This window comes from Acipenser ruthenus, chromosome 1, assembly GCF_902713425.1.
Source record: "Acipenser ruthenus chromosome 1, fAciRut3.2 maternal haplotype, whole genome shotgun sequence".
NCBI lineage: Eukaryota > Metazoa > Chordata > Actinopteri > Acipenseriformes > Acipenseridae > Acipenser > Acipenser ruthenus.
The window spans coordinates 6,764,507-6,785,546 of record NC_081189.1 but is presented as its reverse complement, the minus strand read 5'-3'; the positions used below and the strand labels follow the sequence as shown (position 1 = coordinate 6,785,546).

Here is a 21,040-nt window from a genome sequence, read left to right as displayed (position 1 = left end):
ATCTACTTTAACGCTGAGCGCTGTACTGCTTCTGCTACTTTTTCATTGGGATGAAGAGCAGTCACTATATACAGGGGGGTCTACGTTAGACGTTTGAATACTGTAGTAGTTCTTTGTTGCTCGATTGTTTTTGACATCTTAATAGCGCCATCTTTAAAATATAGCGTGCACCTCTTGTATTACGCTGTAGAGACCCAAGTCAGTTTTCCAGATTGAATTTAAGAAATGTTTGAAAAAATTAAAAAATACTGACCCATAAATGTCTTACAAACGTTCAGTATATGAGATGTGTTTTTAGAGACGTGTGTGAAAGCAAATCTGGACAAAACGTACAACAATCCCCTTTCCCTTTGTTTCCAAGAGCATTCATACAGTATCATGAACATAAAGGTACAGTAATGGAATAGTGTTTAAAAACACATAACTTCGGCCCGAGACTTCACGGATTATTGATATATTTGTAATTTAAGATGGGGGGGGGGGGGGGGGGAGTGTTTAACGACGCGTTGAAAGACACAGGCATTGGTAAAATAAGCTGGGAACGTAGTAGACAACCTCTGGTCAAGAATGTCTTGCGAGCCATTAAAAAAAAAAGCAGCAACTGATGTGTGAGAGAACAAGAAACAAAACAAAGAAAAGGACTCATTGTAATGTGTTTACAAGCACTAACTAGTTAAAATAAGACTTTATTGGAAATATTTACCAAGGCACCGTATTTAAATTTGAACAAAAAGCATAACAATGTAATAACAATTTTACAGTTGAGACTCTGGTATTAACGTTATAAAATCACTCACCTTTCAGAATATATATATTTGTAGTTAGTTAGTTGAGCTGTCTGATAATAAACTTGTTAGTTGATTTGGGATATTCATTGAAACCTGTTAATTCTGCAACCGGTTACACAGGCTTTTTAAATTGGCGTCTAAAAAGCATTCTAAATTCAGTGTTAAAAGTACTTTTTTTACCAGCTTGTTATTATTATTATTATTATTATTATTATTATTATTTGTTTATTTAGCAGACGCCTTTATCCAAGGCGACTTACAGAGACTAGGGTGTGTGAACTATGCATCAGCTGCAGAGTCACTTACAATTATGTCTCACCCGAAAGACGGAGCACAAGGAGGTTAAGTCACTTGCTCAGGGTCACACAATGAGTCAGTGGCTGAGGTGGGATTTGAACCAGGGACCTCCTGGTTATAAACCCGTTTCTTTAACCACTGGACCACACTGCCACTGTTACAACCTACTTTATTAAGGACTCAAAAAACCGAACCTGCTTGCTTTTAGTACTGTTTACATTCAACTCCCCCTCTCCACTCAATCAGGCACAACATTTAATTCAGCCATTCTGAAACATTTTTCATGATGTTTCAATAAAGTTAAGTGATTTATAACAGCATTTCGGACACCGCTCAACAATAAACAGTGTCAAGTGCAAGATATTCACTCAGCTATACACTATGCATAAATATTTATTAGGAACTTCCCCTTATCCCAGCTTGTAAAAAGAGCTAAATAGTGGGTGCCCTAATGCAACCAAGTAATCAGCAAGAACTGTGTTGCTTGACTTTAAGTAGTGACAACGTCCAAGATAACAATTACTGATCTGTTTAGCCTCAGCTGAGCGATCAGAGGGCTGGACTCCCAGGCTTGCACTTGTGGTCACCCCTGGTTTTTGTTCAGCTGTTCACTCTGAAATGCCAAAATCTGCAGGTACGCTAGCAGAATCTCACTGTGTATCCCACAGCCCTTCTTGAGGACGTTAGGCACCTGCTGGTAATACTCTGACATCTTCAGCAAGGTCTCTATGTCCTTAGCGTGCCGAATCAGCCGGGATTCCTTCCACATGCTGGTCACCTTCTCAAAGGTGTGAACAGCCACAAAGCGAGCCAGCTGTGAGTTCACCTCTTCACTGGACTCGAAGCTGCCATGCATTGGCAGGTTGTACACCACCAGGTAGTTCATTATCAGACAGCTCAGGAGGCAGGAGCACATCTCCAAGAAGGCGTCATCCAACAGCTTGTCACCCTGGCCGTCCCTGGGAGAGTTACCCTCTCGCACAATGTCCAGAAGCTCCTCTTTCAGTGGCTGAGAATGGACATAATCCAGCGGCGTCCTTCCACTCTTATCCCTCTGCTGTAACAACACGGCTCCTGCAGGAACAATGAAGGGGCATAAACAGGAACAGCATTTACATGCACGTGACGGAACAGCTGTTTTACACAGCACCTAGGGGGCCATTTAGAACCATTTTTAGCACTTATGTTGACACAATTAACTGGTTACATATTGACGGCCTAGTCAAGTCACATTAAGGAAGAAATTTTAAGTAAATTACCTAATTGAGTTCAAATAAAAAAGTGAGCATCCACAGACCTGCTCTGGAACACTGAACTGTGACAACAGTTTCATGGGCCATTTTCATAAAGCGTCCCTGGATATTAGATAGATAGACAGCCAGCCTGCCAGCTTCAGGGAAAAACACATCTACTGTAGTTCAGAAGTGATGTTGAGGGAACACTACAAGATATTGCATGAAGACGGTATTCTGCACTTTACATCATTATTAACAGTGAAAAATTACGCTGTTCAAATGAACAGAAATGGCAAATACATCTATTACGACAGCCATTTTGGCAATATTATCTTATGAATATATTCTCTGTAAACTGATGACTAAATATTAACAATTGGTGAATTAAATGTATATTATTTCTTATTTAACTCTTGATACAACATTCTGTATTTCTTTTATAAATGGCTGAATGGACAACCTTTTTTTTTTTTTAAACACATTTATAAATAGTTTTTTTAACTGATTTTTTTTATTAATTTACATTGTGGGTTGTGTGCTTTTAAAATTGTCTATATTAAATACAGAAGTATGATCAGGATAATGAGATCTTTAGCCTCAGAGACATCTGCTTTACTTGCAGCCCTTTTCGGTCAATCAGGATATTTTATAGGCAATTTTTAAAAGTTTGTTTACAGGTTGAAAAGTCAGTTAACTAAAACCATGGCAGCCTTCAATGAATGGCCCCCTTTGTCAAATCCAATTTGATGTAAACCTGATGAAGACACATTAGGTGTCGAAACGCGTTGTGTGTTTGTTTAATCACTATGTTTTTAACAAATAAATAACATTTTTGATGAGTATAAAAATCAGCAGGAGTCATGCATTTAATTCTTTTGAAGAAGAAAAATGTTGAGAGTGCAACTATGAATGTCCCTATGTAAACTTTTTTGGTAAACCATTAAAACTGAAGTTTGGCTCAAAGAGTTTTGTATTTTTGTATTGCTGTAGAGACTCTACCTTCACTACGTATGAATCAGTGATTGGCAAAAACCTCATCATAGATTGATACTATTGCCCTAACATCCTTACACCACCGGTCAATAGTCTCTGACCGTTGTGTGATTGGTACACATTACTGTCAGTCCCACCCCTTTTCAAATGAACGCCTTGCTCCGCTGCACTCTTCACAAGAGAAAATGGATGAACACTGACTCTGTGTGTTAACAGAAAACGAATTACAAAACATCCTATAAAAGAAAGATGCTCCAAACAAAATGGTGATTAAAACGTTACTGTCACTGTTTTCTGACTTTCTGAAATTCAACTCGACGAAAACAAATATGACGGGCGGGATATAAACTGGATTGTGCAGCAGTCAGCAAACCAGGCGGAGAAAAACTTTGCTAACGATACGGTATGAACTTCGAAAACATTTTCTGGTATTTATTTACTTATGCTGTATCAGCTATATTTAAACAAAATATATGTCAATATTTATTTATGTATGCGGTATCAGCTATATTTAAACCAAATATCGTATTTACTATCCAACCTTGCCTCACTTATTTTCTTCACTGATTCAGATATAAAAATATGTACTGCAGACTCAGCCATAGTGGAAAATTAAATGCCCCTGCGGCTTCGGGCATCATAGCCCCGTTGGTAACAATAGTCTTCCCTCAGGTCAATAATGTTCTACTATAGCCCTCCTTTCCAGTCCATATTTACTATATATCTCAAAATATTAGCAATAATTAACAGAAGGCCGTGCAAAAAAAAAAAAAAAAAAAAATTACAAAATGAATGAATGGACTTAATATAGCAAGGCAAAAACAATATTTTGCCACCAGGTGGCACCAAGCACTATTTAGAATATGACTTTTTACCAAGACCATTCGGCCTTCAATTTGGAATCCATCATGATTCCATTAGCATGAAGGGGAACAGTAAGGTAAACAGCTAGTGTCAGCTATTATTGAAACTAGTGCTAGACAAATAAAATAAAAAAAAAATACTTACACACACAGATCTGCACTATAAACCAATAAACCAACAGGATAATAATGTGGTAACAAAAAGGCATCAGTGAAAGGGTTAATTTGCACTAGAGCCAAAGTAAAGATGTACAGAACTGAGACAAATGTGCCTCAGCACATAGTAACTGCAGGGGTCTGTTATTAAAATGCAGTAACTCAAGCATGAATTCAGTATAGGACTTAATGGGCAAAGTTTTTCAAATGCAAAAGCGTCTGCGGCCCAAATCAAAATCATCAAGACTGAATGACTGCACAATGAGCAGCTGACGCAGTCCCTACCACGGCAGTGTCAAACTGCTTGACAGGCCGAAACCCCGAATGTGACAAAGGCAAAGATGAGTCTGTGTGCAGCCTGTACAGTTGCCAGCAGACCTTGATGAATGCAAGCGCTGGTGGATCTCCTCCCCTAGGACAATAAAATCAGCCACTGCCTATTCTTCACAATGGCCCGTAAAATACACATCTGTCAGTGCATTGCCGTGTCCCTTTGAGAAGCTGGGCTTGATATGATATTGGCTCTCACATCACTGAGACCGATTGAAGTGAGTCCAGGTATTGGCGTGATGTGTCAGATGCACGGCTCTGGAGATGAATAAAACACCTGGGAGATTAAATGTGAACCTTGATAATTACACAGTGCCAGGGCTCGTGCTGGATGAACAGAGGAATTGATGCCTCTCAGACGCTACACAGCCAGCCAGAGCTGGCCTTTAGGGGGCAGGAGAAGACTACAAATAAAATGAGAAAAAGAAAGAACAAATATATACCGTGGACGGATTCTTTTCTTGTCTCATAGCAAAGGGATTGGAGACCTGCGCTAATACAGTACACGCTAGTGTAAACAAAATAAAATATACATCTTCTATCTTGACAGGTTTATTTCAATTATTTTAACTGGATAGTCTACTGAGGCGAAACATCTTGTTCACAGGGGTAAATGTTATTAAAGATAATTTAGTAACAGTTTGAAACCATCTGTCTTATTTATATAGATTAATTTTCTCAGAAATTTGGATGTCAGAATTAAATGTTTGCCAACTTTTCCAGAGCAACTGGAGTGAAACTGGCCACTATTTGTCTCATCACTCTGTACTTGCTAGGACAAGCTACAGGCACAGGGATCTGATAATCCCCCAAAAGACATAAGTAAACAGTCATATGCTTACACAGCATAATTCTGAACAAAAAATATAATGCATCTAATTTTTGTAATTTTTAAAAGCCACAAGGCTCAATTAATGTTTTAAGCTTCAACTTTGTAAAAACATTATCCAAATGAAAAATAAGGAGATATATAGTGCAGAAACAAAGTTAGTGCTTAAGAATACAAATCTAGTTACGCTATTTACCCATCTTGGTGCATGAGTCTCCTTTTTGTTCCGGAACTTTACTAGGTGAAACAGAATCTACATGTTGCCAAGCTAACCCACCGGAAGTCTAACCGACGTGGCATCTTTCACGTCACTGCCTTTATAACAGGACCAATAGTTCTGATCCCAGTAATCTCAGTCTAAGCTCACCCATTTGATTTTGGAGCAGAGGTTTCTGTCCTGTGATCCAGGGACCAATTGTGACTGTGAATAAATACAATACCAAAAAAATCCCCAAATTTAGTTGCTGCATTCACCCATTTGCAAACCCTAAACTGTTAGTGTAACAAGATATGCGCCTCCCAACAACTTAATAGGTGCTAATTATCTATTTGTTGTGAAGATTAAAAACTACAATCCATTAACAGAAATGTTTCATAATCAAATGATTTCACAATTACAATGTAATTTTCTGTCACTGGAGGGAATTGCAGAATTGGTATCAATGCTGTATTTATGAATTGCTTATTGTAGAAACTGTAGCTATCCAATAACTGAAAATTACTGATGCCAAATGGCAATTTTAAGGAACTCAACCCTGGTTACCTGCATTGCTTTGTGCAAAGACAGCGACAGGTTTTACAAAGTGGGCAGTCAAACTGAAAAAGGAAAAGGAAAAGAAAACTGATCAGGCAGTGAAGGAGGTTAAAAGTGGAAGAGGAAATTACACAAAATACACAATTTCATATAAAACTTACAGAAGTACTGTAGTTTTTAAACTACTTCTACATGTGTGTGCATAACAAGAGCTCCGTGGAGAATAATGCCATTTTCTGATGCAAGGATTTGCAATGGGCTTAAGATTATTATTTTAATATTTTTGTTACAGTTCTTTTTATTGATAATACTGCTAAAAATACAAATGCAGTATAATCAAGTTTATTTTATAGTATGATACAGCAAACCCTATACATACCAGTCATTGTGAGTCTCGTAGGCAAACGCCACACACTAAAGTATTATTTAACCATTTCATTCCATGCTGCAATAAAGCACTATTGGCCATCTGTTTTGCATTATTTGAGATATGCACATGCGTCAGCGGTTCATTGCATTTTGTCTCTGTGATTACTTACGCTATTATTAATGTATTTTTAAAATATGAACTTTCAGTATTATAAATGAGATGTACTTTTAAAACATCAAAATACATCTCAAAATAATGCACAATTCAGCATGACGCCGTACTTAATACTTTTAGGGGTGCCGTGAGTCAGCATTTATAAGCAGCAGCTGAAGACTCAATTACTGCCGGATTGGCTAGAAAGTCTGTGCACAGTGAAGTAAAGAAATATTTCGGTTTTGAGGTGGCTGATGATGGAATAGTAAAACAATATAACAAGACCTTGTTTTTCTCCATGGATATTGTGAAGCAAAGCACCACTAAGTTAAAGCAAGTTATTGCTTTTCATATGTAAATGTCTGTTAATGTCTATATACAGTATATTTGATACTGCAATTGTGTTATTATATTTTTCTGTGTTTTGGAAGACTTCGATATTATTGATATTGAAATACGTGCACAATATCAGTATACAATTTTCATATCGTTGCCCACCACAGCTTACATGTATTTTAATTTTAAAACTCGGTATCTGGTACAATGCATGGTAAAAGAAAGTTCTCTGTTTGCTTTCCTTATTTCAGGAAGTCTGTTACTGTTTAAACGCCTGGAACAAAACTGCAGTCATGTTTTAGATTCTGCAAGAATAATATGCTCAATCAAATAATTACATATGAAAGAATTATGCCCGGCTTAAATTTGAGAATGGAATATTATTTCCATGCAACTCATTTGCTTGTACCTGGATGTCCTTGCTTGTTATCGCATTAAGTGTCAAATTACACAATTAACAAGTTTCAGGATGTGTCAATGAAGTCTGCTACTACTGAAAATAAACACTTAAAGACTACACCAAAACTGCACTGGACCCTCTGACCTTCCAATCATGCTGCCCATGGACCTGCTTACCTCACCCCCCATAACATTACTACCACCAAGCCATTTAACAAACTAAAACTCGGTACAACAACACGAGTATAAACTAATTCATATGGGCAAATTAAAAGGGTATTTCCAGTGATGCTGTGGTTGTCCATTCCATTAACAATCAAACATCAAGCAGCAGCAGAGGTAAAATATAGCCCCATAATAACCATTAGTCTGAGTGGTGTGTACTGTACGTCTCCAGACAATAATTCAGACAGCACAGACCCCAGGTTCAGGAAGTCTGGAGGGCAACTAGGAGAGGGTCAGCATCTCAGTGCCATCAATAAAACAGTGACCACAGTGACCTGAGTCATAAAGCATCCTTTGTGATCCGCGTGTCCACTGGCCACTCTGAAATGGTGAGTGGCATCTGTAATGTGAGGGATAAGTAAAGGTCTTGCAGACAGCTTTGTATGGGTGACACAGGTCAAGGGTCGAAGCACATTTCTTCTGTCACCACGGTGGTTGTGGTACAGATAAATTCTATAAAAGCATGGATGCTACAGTTATCTCATTTCAAAAATGGCTAATAAAAGGAGCCTGAATTTTCATGTTTGGATATTCACTCACAATTTAAATATTCATTCAGATATTCGTTTGTTTTCAAAAAGTAATACAAGTCTTTGTGTTGCTCTGAACGCAGGCAGAGACAGCATAGCAGCAGGGGCAGGGGGTGTGGCCGTTGCCCCTCTGTGTGTGCCTTTATTTTACAGCAAGATGTTAAAGTAGAAAAAAATTCCAGGAGTAAAGAATATGTCGTGTAGGCCTTACTTTACCCAGTGAATTACCTACAAAACAAAGGATGCCAAATAGCAGTTCAAGTTAAACATTGTTTTGTTTATTCCCGAAATAATAGCACAAAAAGTTGACATGCATTTTATTTATTTTTTAAACTTTTTTTTCATTCCTTGCCATTGCTGTTTATTCACAGTAAACAGTGGCCATAGACACGTTTTCATAAAGTAATAACATGTAGTTGAACAAGCAATTGAAAACTGAAATGTAACTTTAAACACTTCAAATAAAACAAACAAAATGTCGCAGTAAAATGAAGGGGCAAAAAACACTCCGTTTTGGTTCTCGATTATTACATTCCACATGAGAGAAAGTCGCAACAAAAAATATATAATATAGACAATCTATATAAAAATCACTACACAACATTTCCAGCAAGTTGGTTACTGTTTAAGCGAGGCATTTCAGAATGACATTTGTTTACTTTTTGCTGTCTAAAACTTTTAAATAGAGGCTCAAGAGCTGCTGTGTTGATTCTGTGGTTTTTTTTATAAATATTAACTGTCGCGCAAATTCTGGTGAGACGGTAAATAAATACAAGGTATTTTTGTCACTAGTGAATAAGAACATCAGATTTTTGTATCTGAATACATGTCAAAAAATATTTGTTTGAATATTCAGATATTTGTCCCAGCACTAATAAAAATACAGTAAAATAAGTTCAAGAAAAATCTGGCTTATATTTGTTAAAAAAACAAATCCCACCACAGTCACTTGACCTACTATACTTTTGTGTACTATTATTTATTTATGTATTTTTTTAAGCCTAAATTCCGCATAATTAACAATATATGTCGATTCGAAGTATAAGTCTTGTTCAGTACTCTCATGATTCGTTTTTCACAATTAACAGGGATGTTCTGTACCCTTTTTTTGTACCAACTATAAACATGTGATCTATAATATTGATTAATTTACTGAACATTGATAATGGAACTTAACCAAGATAAATCAAATAATGCAGCTGTCTACCAAGCATTAAGACAATAACTAAAAGTCTACTGACTAGACAGCAGAGACACAAAAAGTCACATCCCATCAATATGGTAGCTATCTTACTGTAGGTCAGAGGTCAACGTCACAGCCAACACATTTTGCTTGCATCGTTTATTTAACCCTGCAAATATGAAGTTGCAACCTCAAATGGCGGACGTGTCTGACACTGGCAACAGCAGCTTTAAAAACACACAAGGTATAAAACGGTAGGTTGGGTTACTATACTTTGCAATCAAACATATGTACTTTTTGTCTTTAGTATTGATTTGGATAAGATTTGGCATACAGTGACAGAATGTTCTGTACTGTGGTTTTCTCCTATGCCACTCAAATTCATAGTAAAGACAAAGTCAGTAGGGCTAATAAAAACACAGCTTTATAACTACTCACGTTGTTCCTGTACCTTAAGTTGACCATATGTCATTCTTAGTTTAACTTTTTTTGTACACTTTCACGTGTTAGCCTTACAGCGATCAGTTACATGTCTCTGTTCTGCACAGCTTCACTGGTACATTTATTTTTATTTGTGTTTTTGTTTTTGCAGGGATAGTCTGAGCACAGCTGCAGACTTGAAGCCGATTCGCTCAGAAACACTTCAATCAGATCTGTCAAAGGGGTACCTGGGAATAGAAGTTTGTTTTTTTTTACTGGATTCACCACATGGTTTGCTCTATGGACCATTTACATACCAAGTTTGAGATTGAAATTCAATAAAAAAAAAAAAAAGCGATTTTAAACTGAAAATATTACTTCAGTCCTTGAAAGCCCAACACCTCCAATAGAGACCTACCCAACGCCTGCATTGTACACTACAGTACAGAGGCTTGTTCCACACACCTCTGATACAGACCTACCCAACGCCTGCATTGTACACTACAGTACAGAGGCTTGTTCCAGGCACCTCTGATACAGGCCTACCCAATGCCTGCATTGTACACTACAGTACAGAGGCCTGTTCCACACACCTCTGATACAGACCTACCCAACGCCTGCATTGTACACTACAGTACAGAGGCTTGTTCCAGACACCTCTGATACAGACCTACCCAACGCCTGCATTGTACACTACAGTACAGAGGCCTGTTCCAGGCACCTCTGATACAGGCCTACCCAACGCCTGCATTGTACACTACAGTACAGAGGCCTGTTCCACACACCTCTGATACAGACCTACCCAATGCCTGCATTGTACACTACAGTACAGAGGCTTGTTCCAGGCACCTCTGATACAGGCCTACCCAATGCCTGCATTGTACACTACAGTACAAAGGCTTGTTACACACCTCTGATAGAGACCTACCCAACGCCTGCATTGTACACTACAGTACAGAGGCTTGTTCCAGGCACCTCTGATACAGGCCTACCCAATGCCTGCATTGTACACTACAGTACAAAGGCTTGTTACACACCTCTGATACAGACCTACCCAACGCCTGCATTGTACACTACAGTACAGTAAAAACCTGACTATTCATGTGTCAAAACACACAAAAAGTGAGTACAACTTCCATTAAAATGTGTTATTTAGATTTTTTTGTGTTTTCATAAAAATATATCTAAATAAATAAATAAATATTCAAAAATAAACCAACAAAAAAAAAGTCTTAATTTCATTAAACCTTAATGAAAATATGCACCATGGAAAGAGTTTAAGAACCACAACAGCACACTGCTTATGGATGAGGGTAAAAAACATGAATGCACGGTTCTAAGATATGCATGTCTGGAAGGCAGTGGCTGGGACACATATTTTTCAGTTTTATGTATAAGGTTGACAATTCACTTTTTGGTCTGGCATAGCAGGCTGTATAGTAAATTTAAAAATATATATTAGTAACTGCGAGAAAGCTATTTTGAGGTGTTGATTGAAGGAGATAACATGGAGTCATGTAAAGCCCTCCAACCCCTCCCCCCACCCCCCGGGGCCGCAAAAAAACTATTTACAACATAACTGTATTTATTTATTTATTTAAAGTACACTGTACTCCACATACACGGTTGTAAACTCACCCTGGGGTTCAGGTGACATGAGTAAACCCCATACTGTTCATTTAATTTCACCGACTTCAGTAAGCACCAATTCTAGACTGCAGTACCTAATGTTATCTTAGGTATGTTTCCACATAAGCAAGACCATCATTGAGTCATATTGTTTCTTGCAGCCAACACAGTACGTCCTCAAACATAAAATTGACTTTATTCTGTAAACTAAGTATAGTTTAAATAGTTCACATCATGCTACCATTAACCTTGTCTTACTGATTTTTTTTTTTTTTTTTTAAATACTAAATCCACTACAGTCTGTCTTTTGGTTTTATATCTGCAAGTGTTAACAAAACAAAACAAAGAAAACCTAAAACTGCAATTATGTCTCCTATATAACCAACCACAGGGGAAGAAACAGCCTGGCTGCCTGTTAGGTTACTAACTGAGCAAATCAGTAGCCCACCGAGGTATCCGGTAGCCCAAGGCAACTTCGGGAATTTGAAACAGAGCACTAGACTGTGCTCTTTTGAAATTGAAAAAAAAAAAAGAATTCCAGAAACAGTTTAATGTGTCTATACTGTGGCGGTTTCCCTACATACAGACAAACTCAATGAGCAAGGAGTGCTGCATCAGCATGTGGTGCAAGCAGGAAAATCAAAACCATCAATCACTGCTGCACTCTCTCCACTAATATTACCTCAGGAAAGCCCGTCAGCTGACACATCAGACATACTTCTCTGCGCTTTTCTGTGTGTATCTAATTACTTTATATTTATTGTATAACTTCTATTTTAGCAAAAAAGACATGACAGCAGTGAGTCTTCGCAGTTAGCTTATTATTCTTACTTCCTGTGCAGTCCTGAAACCACGCCTTATTGCTACTGTAACGTTTTTGGATCCTGCAGGCAGGGGTGGGACGTGAACCCGGGACCTCCCGCACTGAAGCACAGCGCCAATACCGCTGCTCAAAAGAGCCGGCTCTCTTGCAGGAGCTGGTATCGGGCTTATGTCTTCATGTTTGATTGCGTCACCTACCAACCCTGACCCCTACCCTGTGCACGCTACACTATTATAGAGCAGACAATAACTTAGCATTTAGGGATATTATATTAAAAAAAAAAAAAAAAAAAAAGCCCAACCTATTCACCACTTTTTAGTTTTAGCTTTTTGTAACTTCTGCTTGAAGTAAATGCACTGGATATGAAAATACCACATGGAAAGTTTCCAAAGATAAAAATGTTGTGTTTATTCGTCATGCTGGGTATAAAGTTTGTTGAAAATATGCCTTCACATTTTTAACATGTACCACACTAACAGTGATTTGCAGTATGTGAAATGAATACGGCAGTCAAACAGAGCCTCCACAACAAACAGCAATATTCAGAAGATTAGAATGCAGAACGATTCCTGACGGCTTGAAGGCCCTTTTACTCCTGTTCTCAATATGCCTCTTTCGAGAGGAATAATTATATATATAAAAAAACAGCAACTAAAAATAAACAACAACAACAACAAGGCTTCTCAATATTGTCATGTTTTTGTTGTCATCATGCAAAACAAAATGTATTTCTATATTTGCTCGCTTCATTTGCGCCGCTTACTTCGCTTGTGTTGTGCATTGAGGCTGGACCACAAGGAGGCTGTGTGGTCCAGTGGTTAAAGAAAAGGGCTTGTAACCAGGAGGTCCCCGGTTCAAATCCCACCTCAGCCACTGACTCATTGCGTGACCCTGAGCAAGTCACTTAACCTCCTTGTGCTCCGTCTTTCGGGTGAGACGTAATTGTAAGTGACTCTGCAGCTGATGCATAGTTCACACATCCTAGTCTCTGTAAGTCGCCTTGGATAAAGGCGTCTGCTAAATAAACAAAAAGTAATTATAGAGAGTGGAAAAAAACAGGCAGAAGCTATTTTACAATTTGATTAACTCCCAAGTATTGCTTATTACAGTTGTACTCTTAGTATGCTACTTAAATGTACTAGCACGTGTTCCAAACTGCACTAAAAGGAACATTTCATTAAAGTATGTTTTAAATATGTTGAGGTGAGGTGGGGTAGCAGATAATCTTTCTGTGTATCTTGAAGAATTTAGTGAACCAGTCAAGCTACAAGGCTAGATAAACCCCTGTTCATCACCAATTGATTGATTGTGCTCACTGTTAAATAAAAACCAAAACCCTACAAGTTATATTCTACTTTTTGTGTGTTTTGTGCGATGGGAAGGGGGCAAGTAGATTTCTGTCCCTTGGACAAGAAGTTTTTTTCTAAAACTGCACAACCCTGCCAGTCATGTTAGAAAGCGGATCATATTTGGGATACTACAGCACTCTGAACAAACCATTCCCCAAGTGGGAGGGGAGGGGTATATTATACTCCCAGGGATAAAATAATTCATTTCATGGATAGTGAGTTATACCGTACTGTATAATGGTCATTCCAGCTGAAGTGGACCAGTGGTGAGGTGTTTCCTACAATGGTAGTTGAGAATACACCACATGTGATGTGCCAAGGTTTCCAGGGTTTCCTATTGAATCTTAATAAGGTTAACCACAACACAAAATCACGTGAACAGCATTATTACTCTGTGCCGCTTAGTTTGAAAGTGTTACAGAGGAAAGCATTGTGCCCGCTGGTTTGCAGAGCTGGATGCTTACCGCCTTGTCGGAGGAGCAGCTTGGCAATGTCCAACTCTCCAACGCTGAGCGCATCATGCAGGGGGCTCACCCCGTCCACCTGGGTAAGAAGATCTACATCCGGGCAGTGCTGCAGGATGGCATGCACACACTCAATGCTGCCATGGTTGCAGGCTTCATGCAAGGGCGTCCAGCCTGCATGGTCTGAATGAACAAGTACACACAAATAATGAAATCAGTCAACTTACAAAGCAAATCAACACTGGTGGTAGCCTTCATAAAATGACTAAACATACATGCATTTCACATGAAGGCCATTTTGCAGTTTTTGCATCGCTATTAATAAAACGATTTTATGAAAATAATAAGTAGGGACAAGGAAAATGCAGGGCACTTCATAAAGTATTATCATTATACAGTGAAAACCTTTGATATCCTAAACCAAATAAGAGCCAAATATTTTTATTTATTTATTCTCTCTCTCTCTCTGTGAAAACGTGATGCAGATTTATTAGCTAAGCCAACTGGACCGTATGGGGGGGGGGGGGGGGGGGGATAAAAAATAAAAATACCAACCCATCCTAATAATGTTTTGAAAAGCAATCAGTGATTTTTCTTTTTTTTTGCATCTTAGTCTTGCTCGAGAGCTGATTTTTCATCTATTTGGAAAATTGGCATTTAAATGGAGGAGCGAGACAGTAAAACTGGAAAACAAAAGCCTTTTCTTTCACAGCGGTCAAAAAGGAAAACGTATTCAGTTGTGAGAAGGGGATATTGTTCAAGCAAGGAACCATAATATAAGACATAACAGCTCTTTTCAATTACCAATGGGCATGTGACCTTTGCCCCCATACTCCCAGTCATTTTAAGCATTTTGTCAGTGCACCTTATATATATATAAGAATAATCTTTAAAAAAAATCTAATAATAATAATAATAATGATAATAATAATAATAATAATAATAATAATAATAATAACAACAACAACAACAATAGGACCTACCTTTAACATTAATGTCAACCCCAGGAACATGAAGGGCACCGATCAACCTCTCGACTTGGTTCCGCTTGCAGGCTCTATGTAACAGCGTCTCTCCTTGTAAAAAAACAATCATCCAAAATGAGGGTGCGTCTGGCTAGCGTTCCTCTGCAATGCTCAGACGCAAATGCAAACAGGCACCAGCTACAATCCCAAATATCCCACAATAAAAACACAGCTTTCTTCGAGACTGCAGAAAAAGAAAAGATTAAAAACAAGAAGAAAAAAAAAAGCTAACCGATTTTGACTTTTTTTTTTTTTTTTTGGTATAGCATTTCAATTTCCATTTCCATTATAGTGTGAAAGTCAACACTGAATCTGCTAGAAAATCACTTCCTTGCCGGTATTGTTCCAGTCATGAAGTTCTGCTACACAGCCTTAGCACAATGGTTTCAACAGTATTTTTCACAGACCGAGGGTTCAAAAGCTCCACTGGGCATTACGAATGCGCCACGTGATGTTTAATCAGCAAACTACAACACGCTGGCACAAAAGGCTCCAAAGGGTTTTACTTATATTTTTTGTATACCCTTTTTTTATACAATATCACATCATGAAAATATTAAAGAAAGAGAGAGAGAGAGAGAGAGAGAGAGAGACAGAGAGAGAGAGAGAGAGAGACAGAGAGAGACAGAGAGAGAGACAGAGAGAGACGGCTATTTCCATGTATGGCTGAACTTCACAAGAAAGTTTCAGGCCAAGCATGAGTGCTTCTGTACTTGCCAGTATAATACCAAACTGCAAATCTGCTAATAAATGGTTTACTGCCTCTCAACAGGGCACCCGGCTGTACAGAATGTTGGCTTGCACAGATAAAGCCCAGTGTGTTATTGTAAAGGCATCTTTTATATGGAAAACAAAAAAAAAACACCTTATGAGGTTTCAAGTCACATAAAAAAGGAATGAACACAATATGCTCCTTAGACAGAGTTTACTAAGAGGAAACTTAAAATGCACTCAGATTTCATTAAATGAAATTGTACCAGGATTGAAATGCCTCATCTGTATTCAGGGAAACATCTGGGAGAAAAGGCTTTTGAAATGTAAGTGTCAGCAAGAAACTGAAGCTAACCAGGAATTCACTGGATGCTTTAAAATCAAATTATGTAACCTCAGAAGCCTTTTTAGTTTTTTGACCCCATTTTACAGAACTGAATCGTTGTGATTTCTGTCAGTATTAAGATAAGGGTGGGTGAGGTTGTGCAGTCCAATGTTGAGAGCAAAAGAATTGAATAATCCCAGCTCAGTGGCCACTGATTCACTTTATGACCTTGTAAGTATGCACTGTGTCTACAACAGCAATTATTCAGGCAGTGCTGCATTTCTTATTTTTTTGTAATCTTTTATACTGATTTTGAATGTGGAAAGGAAAAAGCTACTTATTTGTATTCAGTATATAATACAATTCAAACCCTTTTTCTCCTACAATACATTTTTTAAACAAAGATTTTATGTCAGATGTGCTCAAATAATTTTTCAGGCAGTCTGAAAACAATTAATCAGGCAGGGGGATACATTACAATACATTTCTTAACAATATATTTTTTCAGATGTTAATTGAAATCATGCAAATAAAAAAAACACACAGGTTAGTATAACAGTCATTGTTTTCAGAATAATTTGTCATTTTGCCTCAAAATGGCAAAAAGAGCAGAATACTCTGGCGCTGTCCGTGTGCAAGTAGTACCTTAACCAATTAAGGGTCTTCCTGTTTTGGGTCCTATTTTAACTCCTATTGTGAACTCCTTTCCAACAACTGGAAGGGTTCCCTTTACTTTCAAATTGACTGAGGTGACAGCAGTGTGAAGAAACATTTCCTGCCCCCACATGATTTTGGAAATTATAAGCCTGTTTCCAACATCCCTTTTTATTGAGAAATTGATTAAAAAAAGTCTTGTCAACTTGGCTTCAGGTTCAGTTTTGTAGAAATGGATTGCTGGAAAAGTTTCATTCGGGCTTTCGCTTCGGTTATACAGTAGTACTGAAACAGCCTTATGGAGGGTCTGTACTGACACCCTGTTTGCTGATACTGGACGATTGTCTATTTGAGTGTTGCATGATCTTTCTATTGCTTCTGACACTGGACCATGGTATTTTATTGGAAAAACTACAGAATTACATTGACAATGGTTTAGTTCCTATTTATCACATCAATGCCAGTGTTTCTCTTTGTGTCAGTACTCATCTGACTGGTGATGTGAAGTGTGGAGTTCCACAAGGCTCAATCCTTGCTCCCCTGCTCATCAGTCTATATGCTTCCCCTTGGATCAATTACTAAAAAATATAGCCTTGGATTTCACTGTTATGCAGATAATGCTCAAATATATTGTTCTTTTCTTCCCAAACTGAAGATAGCGGTCTCTGCGCTGTCTCAGTACCTGAGCAAAATTCAATCACGGATGGCTATAAATGGTCTAAAAATAAATCCTAATAAGACAGAGGTGCTATAACTGGGCTCCAGACACAGTTTAGTTAAATCCACCCGTACTGAAATCCCCTTTGATAGTAATATTTTGACTCTATCCAATACTGTGAAAAACTTGTGAATTACTATGGATTCAAAACTGTGTGGATACCCACATTAGCACTGTTCCAAAGGCCTTACTTTATCATTTCAGGAACATTGCCAAATTGAGATCTATTCTATCTGATAAAGATGCAGAGATATTGGTTCATGCTCTTGTTATTTCATGGTTAGATTATTGTAATATGCGGTTTGCTGGCCTTCCCGATTCTAAATTACATCGGAGCCAACTGGTTCAAAATGCTGTAGCCAGAGTGCTAACTCGCACACATTGTTCACAACATATTACTCCAATTCCTAAATCGCTGCACTGGCTTCCTGTTAAATTCAGGATTGGTTTTAAAATTCTGCTTACTGCTCAAAAGGCCTTTCATGGTTTTGGGCCCTTATATTTACAGGAACTGTTAGCACCTTATGCTCCTAGTCGCTCTTTGAGATCAGTGAATGCTGAACTTTTGGTAGTTCCTAGAAGTCATCTAAAAATAGGAGGGGCGAGGGCCTTTAGTTGTTATGCTCCTTGCCATTGGAACGTCCCAAGTCATATCAGGAATGCTGGCACAATCGAACCTTTCAAAACATATTTGTTTGAGTTAGCTTATTATTGAGCTGGATTGAGTGGCCCTGGGATGCTCTGTATGAAGAGCGCTATATAAAATCACACTGTGTTGTACTGTACTGTATGAAGGTTACAGCCAAAGAAAAGTAGGTAAAAATGTCACACCAGACAGTGCACTACAGAAGTACAAAAAACAAAAAAGTGAGCAACTTGAAAAGGCAGAGGGAGGAAAAGAATCAAACACAGAGTGACAAGACCATGCCATTGTTATTATTATTATTTGTTTATTTAGCAGACGCCTTTATCCAAGGCGACTTACACAAACTAGGGTGTGTGAACTATGCATCAGCTGCAGAGTCACTTACAACTGCGTCTCACCCGAAAGACGGAGCACAAGGAGGTTAAGTGACTTGCTCGGGGTCACACAATGAGTTAGTAGTGGCTGAGGTGGGATTTGAACTGGGGACCTCCTGGTTACAAGCCCTGGTTGCCAAGATCAGGAGAAACAGAAAAGTACATGCTTCAGTTGTTGTGGATCAGCTATTTGAAGAATATGGTGTGAAGATGTTAGCACACGCGGTAATAAATAGAGTGAAATAAAGGGGGTTCTATGGCCCGGTTGCTAGAAAGTAACCCTTTATCAGCACAGTCAACAAGAAGAAAAAATGTCTTTTGCCAATACCTCCAGAAACAAGACGCTTTTTTCAGCATGAGTCAAAATTGAATTTGTTCAGCTCAGGTGGGAGAGTGATGGTGTGAAGAAAGCCATCCGAAGAATTAAAAAGAGGAGTGTCTGCAACCCACCATGAAACACGGAGGAGGCAACATTAAGTTTGGAGGTGAATGGCAGCTTCAGGGGTTGGTGAACTTGGACTAATAGAAGACAACATGAATGGAGAGATGTACCGGATTATTCTACAGGGGAATCTGAAGAGCTAGGGTTTTAAATGTACAGGGGTATTCAACAGGGGTATCTGAAGAGCTAAGATTGTAAATGTACAGGGGTATTCAACAGGGGTATCTGAAGAGCTAGGATTGCAAATGTACAGTGGTATTCTACAGGGGAATCTGAAGAGCTAGGATTTTAAATGTACAGGGGTATTCTACAAGGGAATCTGAAGAGCTAGGATTGTAAATGTACAGGATTATTCTACAGGGGAATCTGAAGAAGTCAGCTAGGATTTTAAATGTACAGGGGTATTCTACAGGGGAATCTGAAGAAGTCAGCTAGGATTCTAAATGTACAGGGGTATTCTACAGGAGAATCTGAAGAGCTAGGATTGTAAATGTACAGGGGTATTCTACAGGGGAATCTGAAGAAGTCAGCTAGGATTGTAAATGTACAAATGTACACACCCAAACAGCATCAAATTAGGTTCAGACAACAGCCTATATAAACATATTCGAGTATACCAAGAATAAAAGTTTTGAATACCCGAATACTCAACCTCTAATTACTCATAACAGTGACCGGTCCTTAGAATGTATTATCAGCAACCAAACATAGGGACACACAGATAAATACATCAACAGTAACAGCAAAGACACATCTAAGGCATCTAATGTATTCAAAGTAAAAAATGATTTAAACTATAAAAAATAAGAATACACAGCAGAGGGATTTTAACAATAAAACACAGAACGTTATAAAAAGGACCTTCAAACTGCTTTTTTTTTTTTTTTTTTTTTAAATTTAGTCATTGCCAATTACTTTTTATTATTTTCCCCCCAATTTGAAATGCCCAATTATTTTTAGGCTCAGCTCACCGCTACCACCCCTGCGCTGACTCGGGAGGGGCGAAGATGAACACACGCTGTCCTCCGAAGCGTGTGCCGTCAGCCGCCCGCTTCTTTACACTCTGCCGCCTCAGAGCTACAGCGTCGGAGGACAAAGCAGCTCTGGGCAGCTTACAGGCAAGCCCGCAGGCGCCCGGCCAGACTACAGGGGTCGCTGGTGCGCGGTGAGCCGAGGACACCCTGGCCGATCTAACCCTCCCTCCCCCGGACGATGCTCAGCCAATTGAGCGCCGCCCCCTGGGAGCTCCCGTCCACGGTCGGATGTGGAATAGCTTGGACTCGAACCGGCGATGTCCAGGCTATAGAGCGCATCCTGCACTCTAGCGAGTGCTTTTACTGGATGCACCACTCGGGAGCCCCAAACTGCATTTTTAACACCCTTTGACGACTCTTATAAAACACACAACACTACTGCTTACTAACAAAGCACAACAATGTATGTTTGCTCAATAACATATAACATAAAACGAGATGTACTGTACCTGTACTTGCCGATTCCACTATACAATATATACATTTTTGTTTTACCCAAAAAGTCTGATTCCGGATTCAAGCCGATATCAGTTGGAGACCGATAACAGCAGAACTCAAACAACAAAGGCTTAACATCGCCCGGGTAGTTTGCAGTCAAAATCCAAATTAATGTAAACTTAAAACTAAAAAAAAAAAAACCTTTTTTTTTCAGACGGAGACTCATCACATCGTCCAGGACTGCACACATTAAAAGATGCAATGCTTGTTTGTTTTTTGCCACATTTTGTGTTTCCTTCCAAAGTAGCAGATGGGTGCTTGCATTCCAGGTGATTGAGCATTTAACTTGATTTACGATACGAGATACTTGTGTTGCAGACATTACATTGCATGGTGGTCTCATTTAACTTTTCAAAATACTGTCCCCTCCCACCCCAAAGATGCTATTTTCACTGCGCATGTACTCCCTTAGCCAATAGCAGAGCTAGGTAATGAGCACGCCCGCCTCCCTGTCAATTATCAGTGAGATGACAATTGTAGTGACTCA

General features: G+C 38.7%; 1 protein-coding gene across 3 annotated transcripts in view; it reads right to left on the bottom strand.

Moving 5' to 3' along the window:
* Positions 1-670: 670 nt before the first annotated feature.
* Positions 671-21,040, bottom strand: part of LOC117403866 (SMC5-SMC6 complex localization factor protein 1-like) — a 52,395-nt gene continuing 32,025 nt past the window's right edge. For all 3 annotated transcript variants that reach the window (XM_058986232.1, XM_058986191.1, XM_058986269.1), the window contains 3 exons: positions 15,110-15,202; positions 14,127-14,309; positions 671-2,159 (listed from right to left, as the gene is read on the bottom strand). In XM_058986232.1, coding sequence (XP_058842215.1) covers positions 1,669-2,159; positions 14,127-14,309; positions 15,110-15,202 — 767 coding nt within the window. In that variant the 3' untranslated portion in view covers positions 671-1,668. The remainder of the gene's footprint in view (positions 2,160-14,126; positions 14,310-15,109; positions 15,203-21,040) is intronic.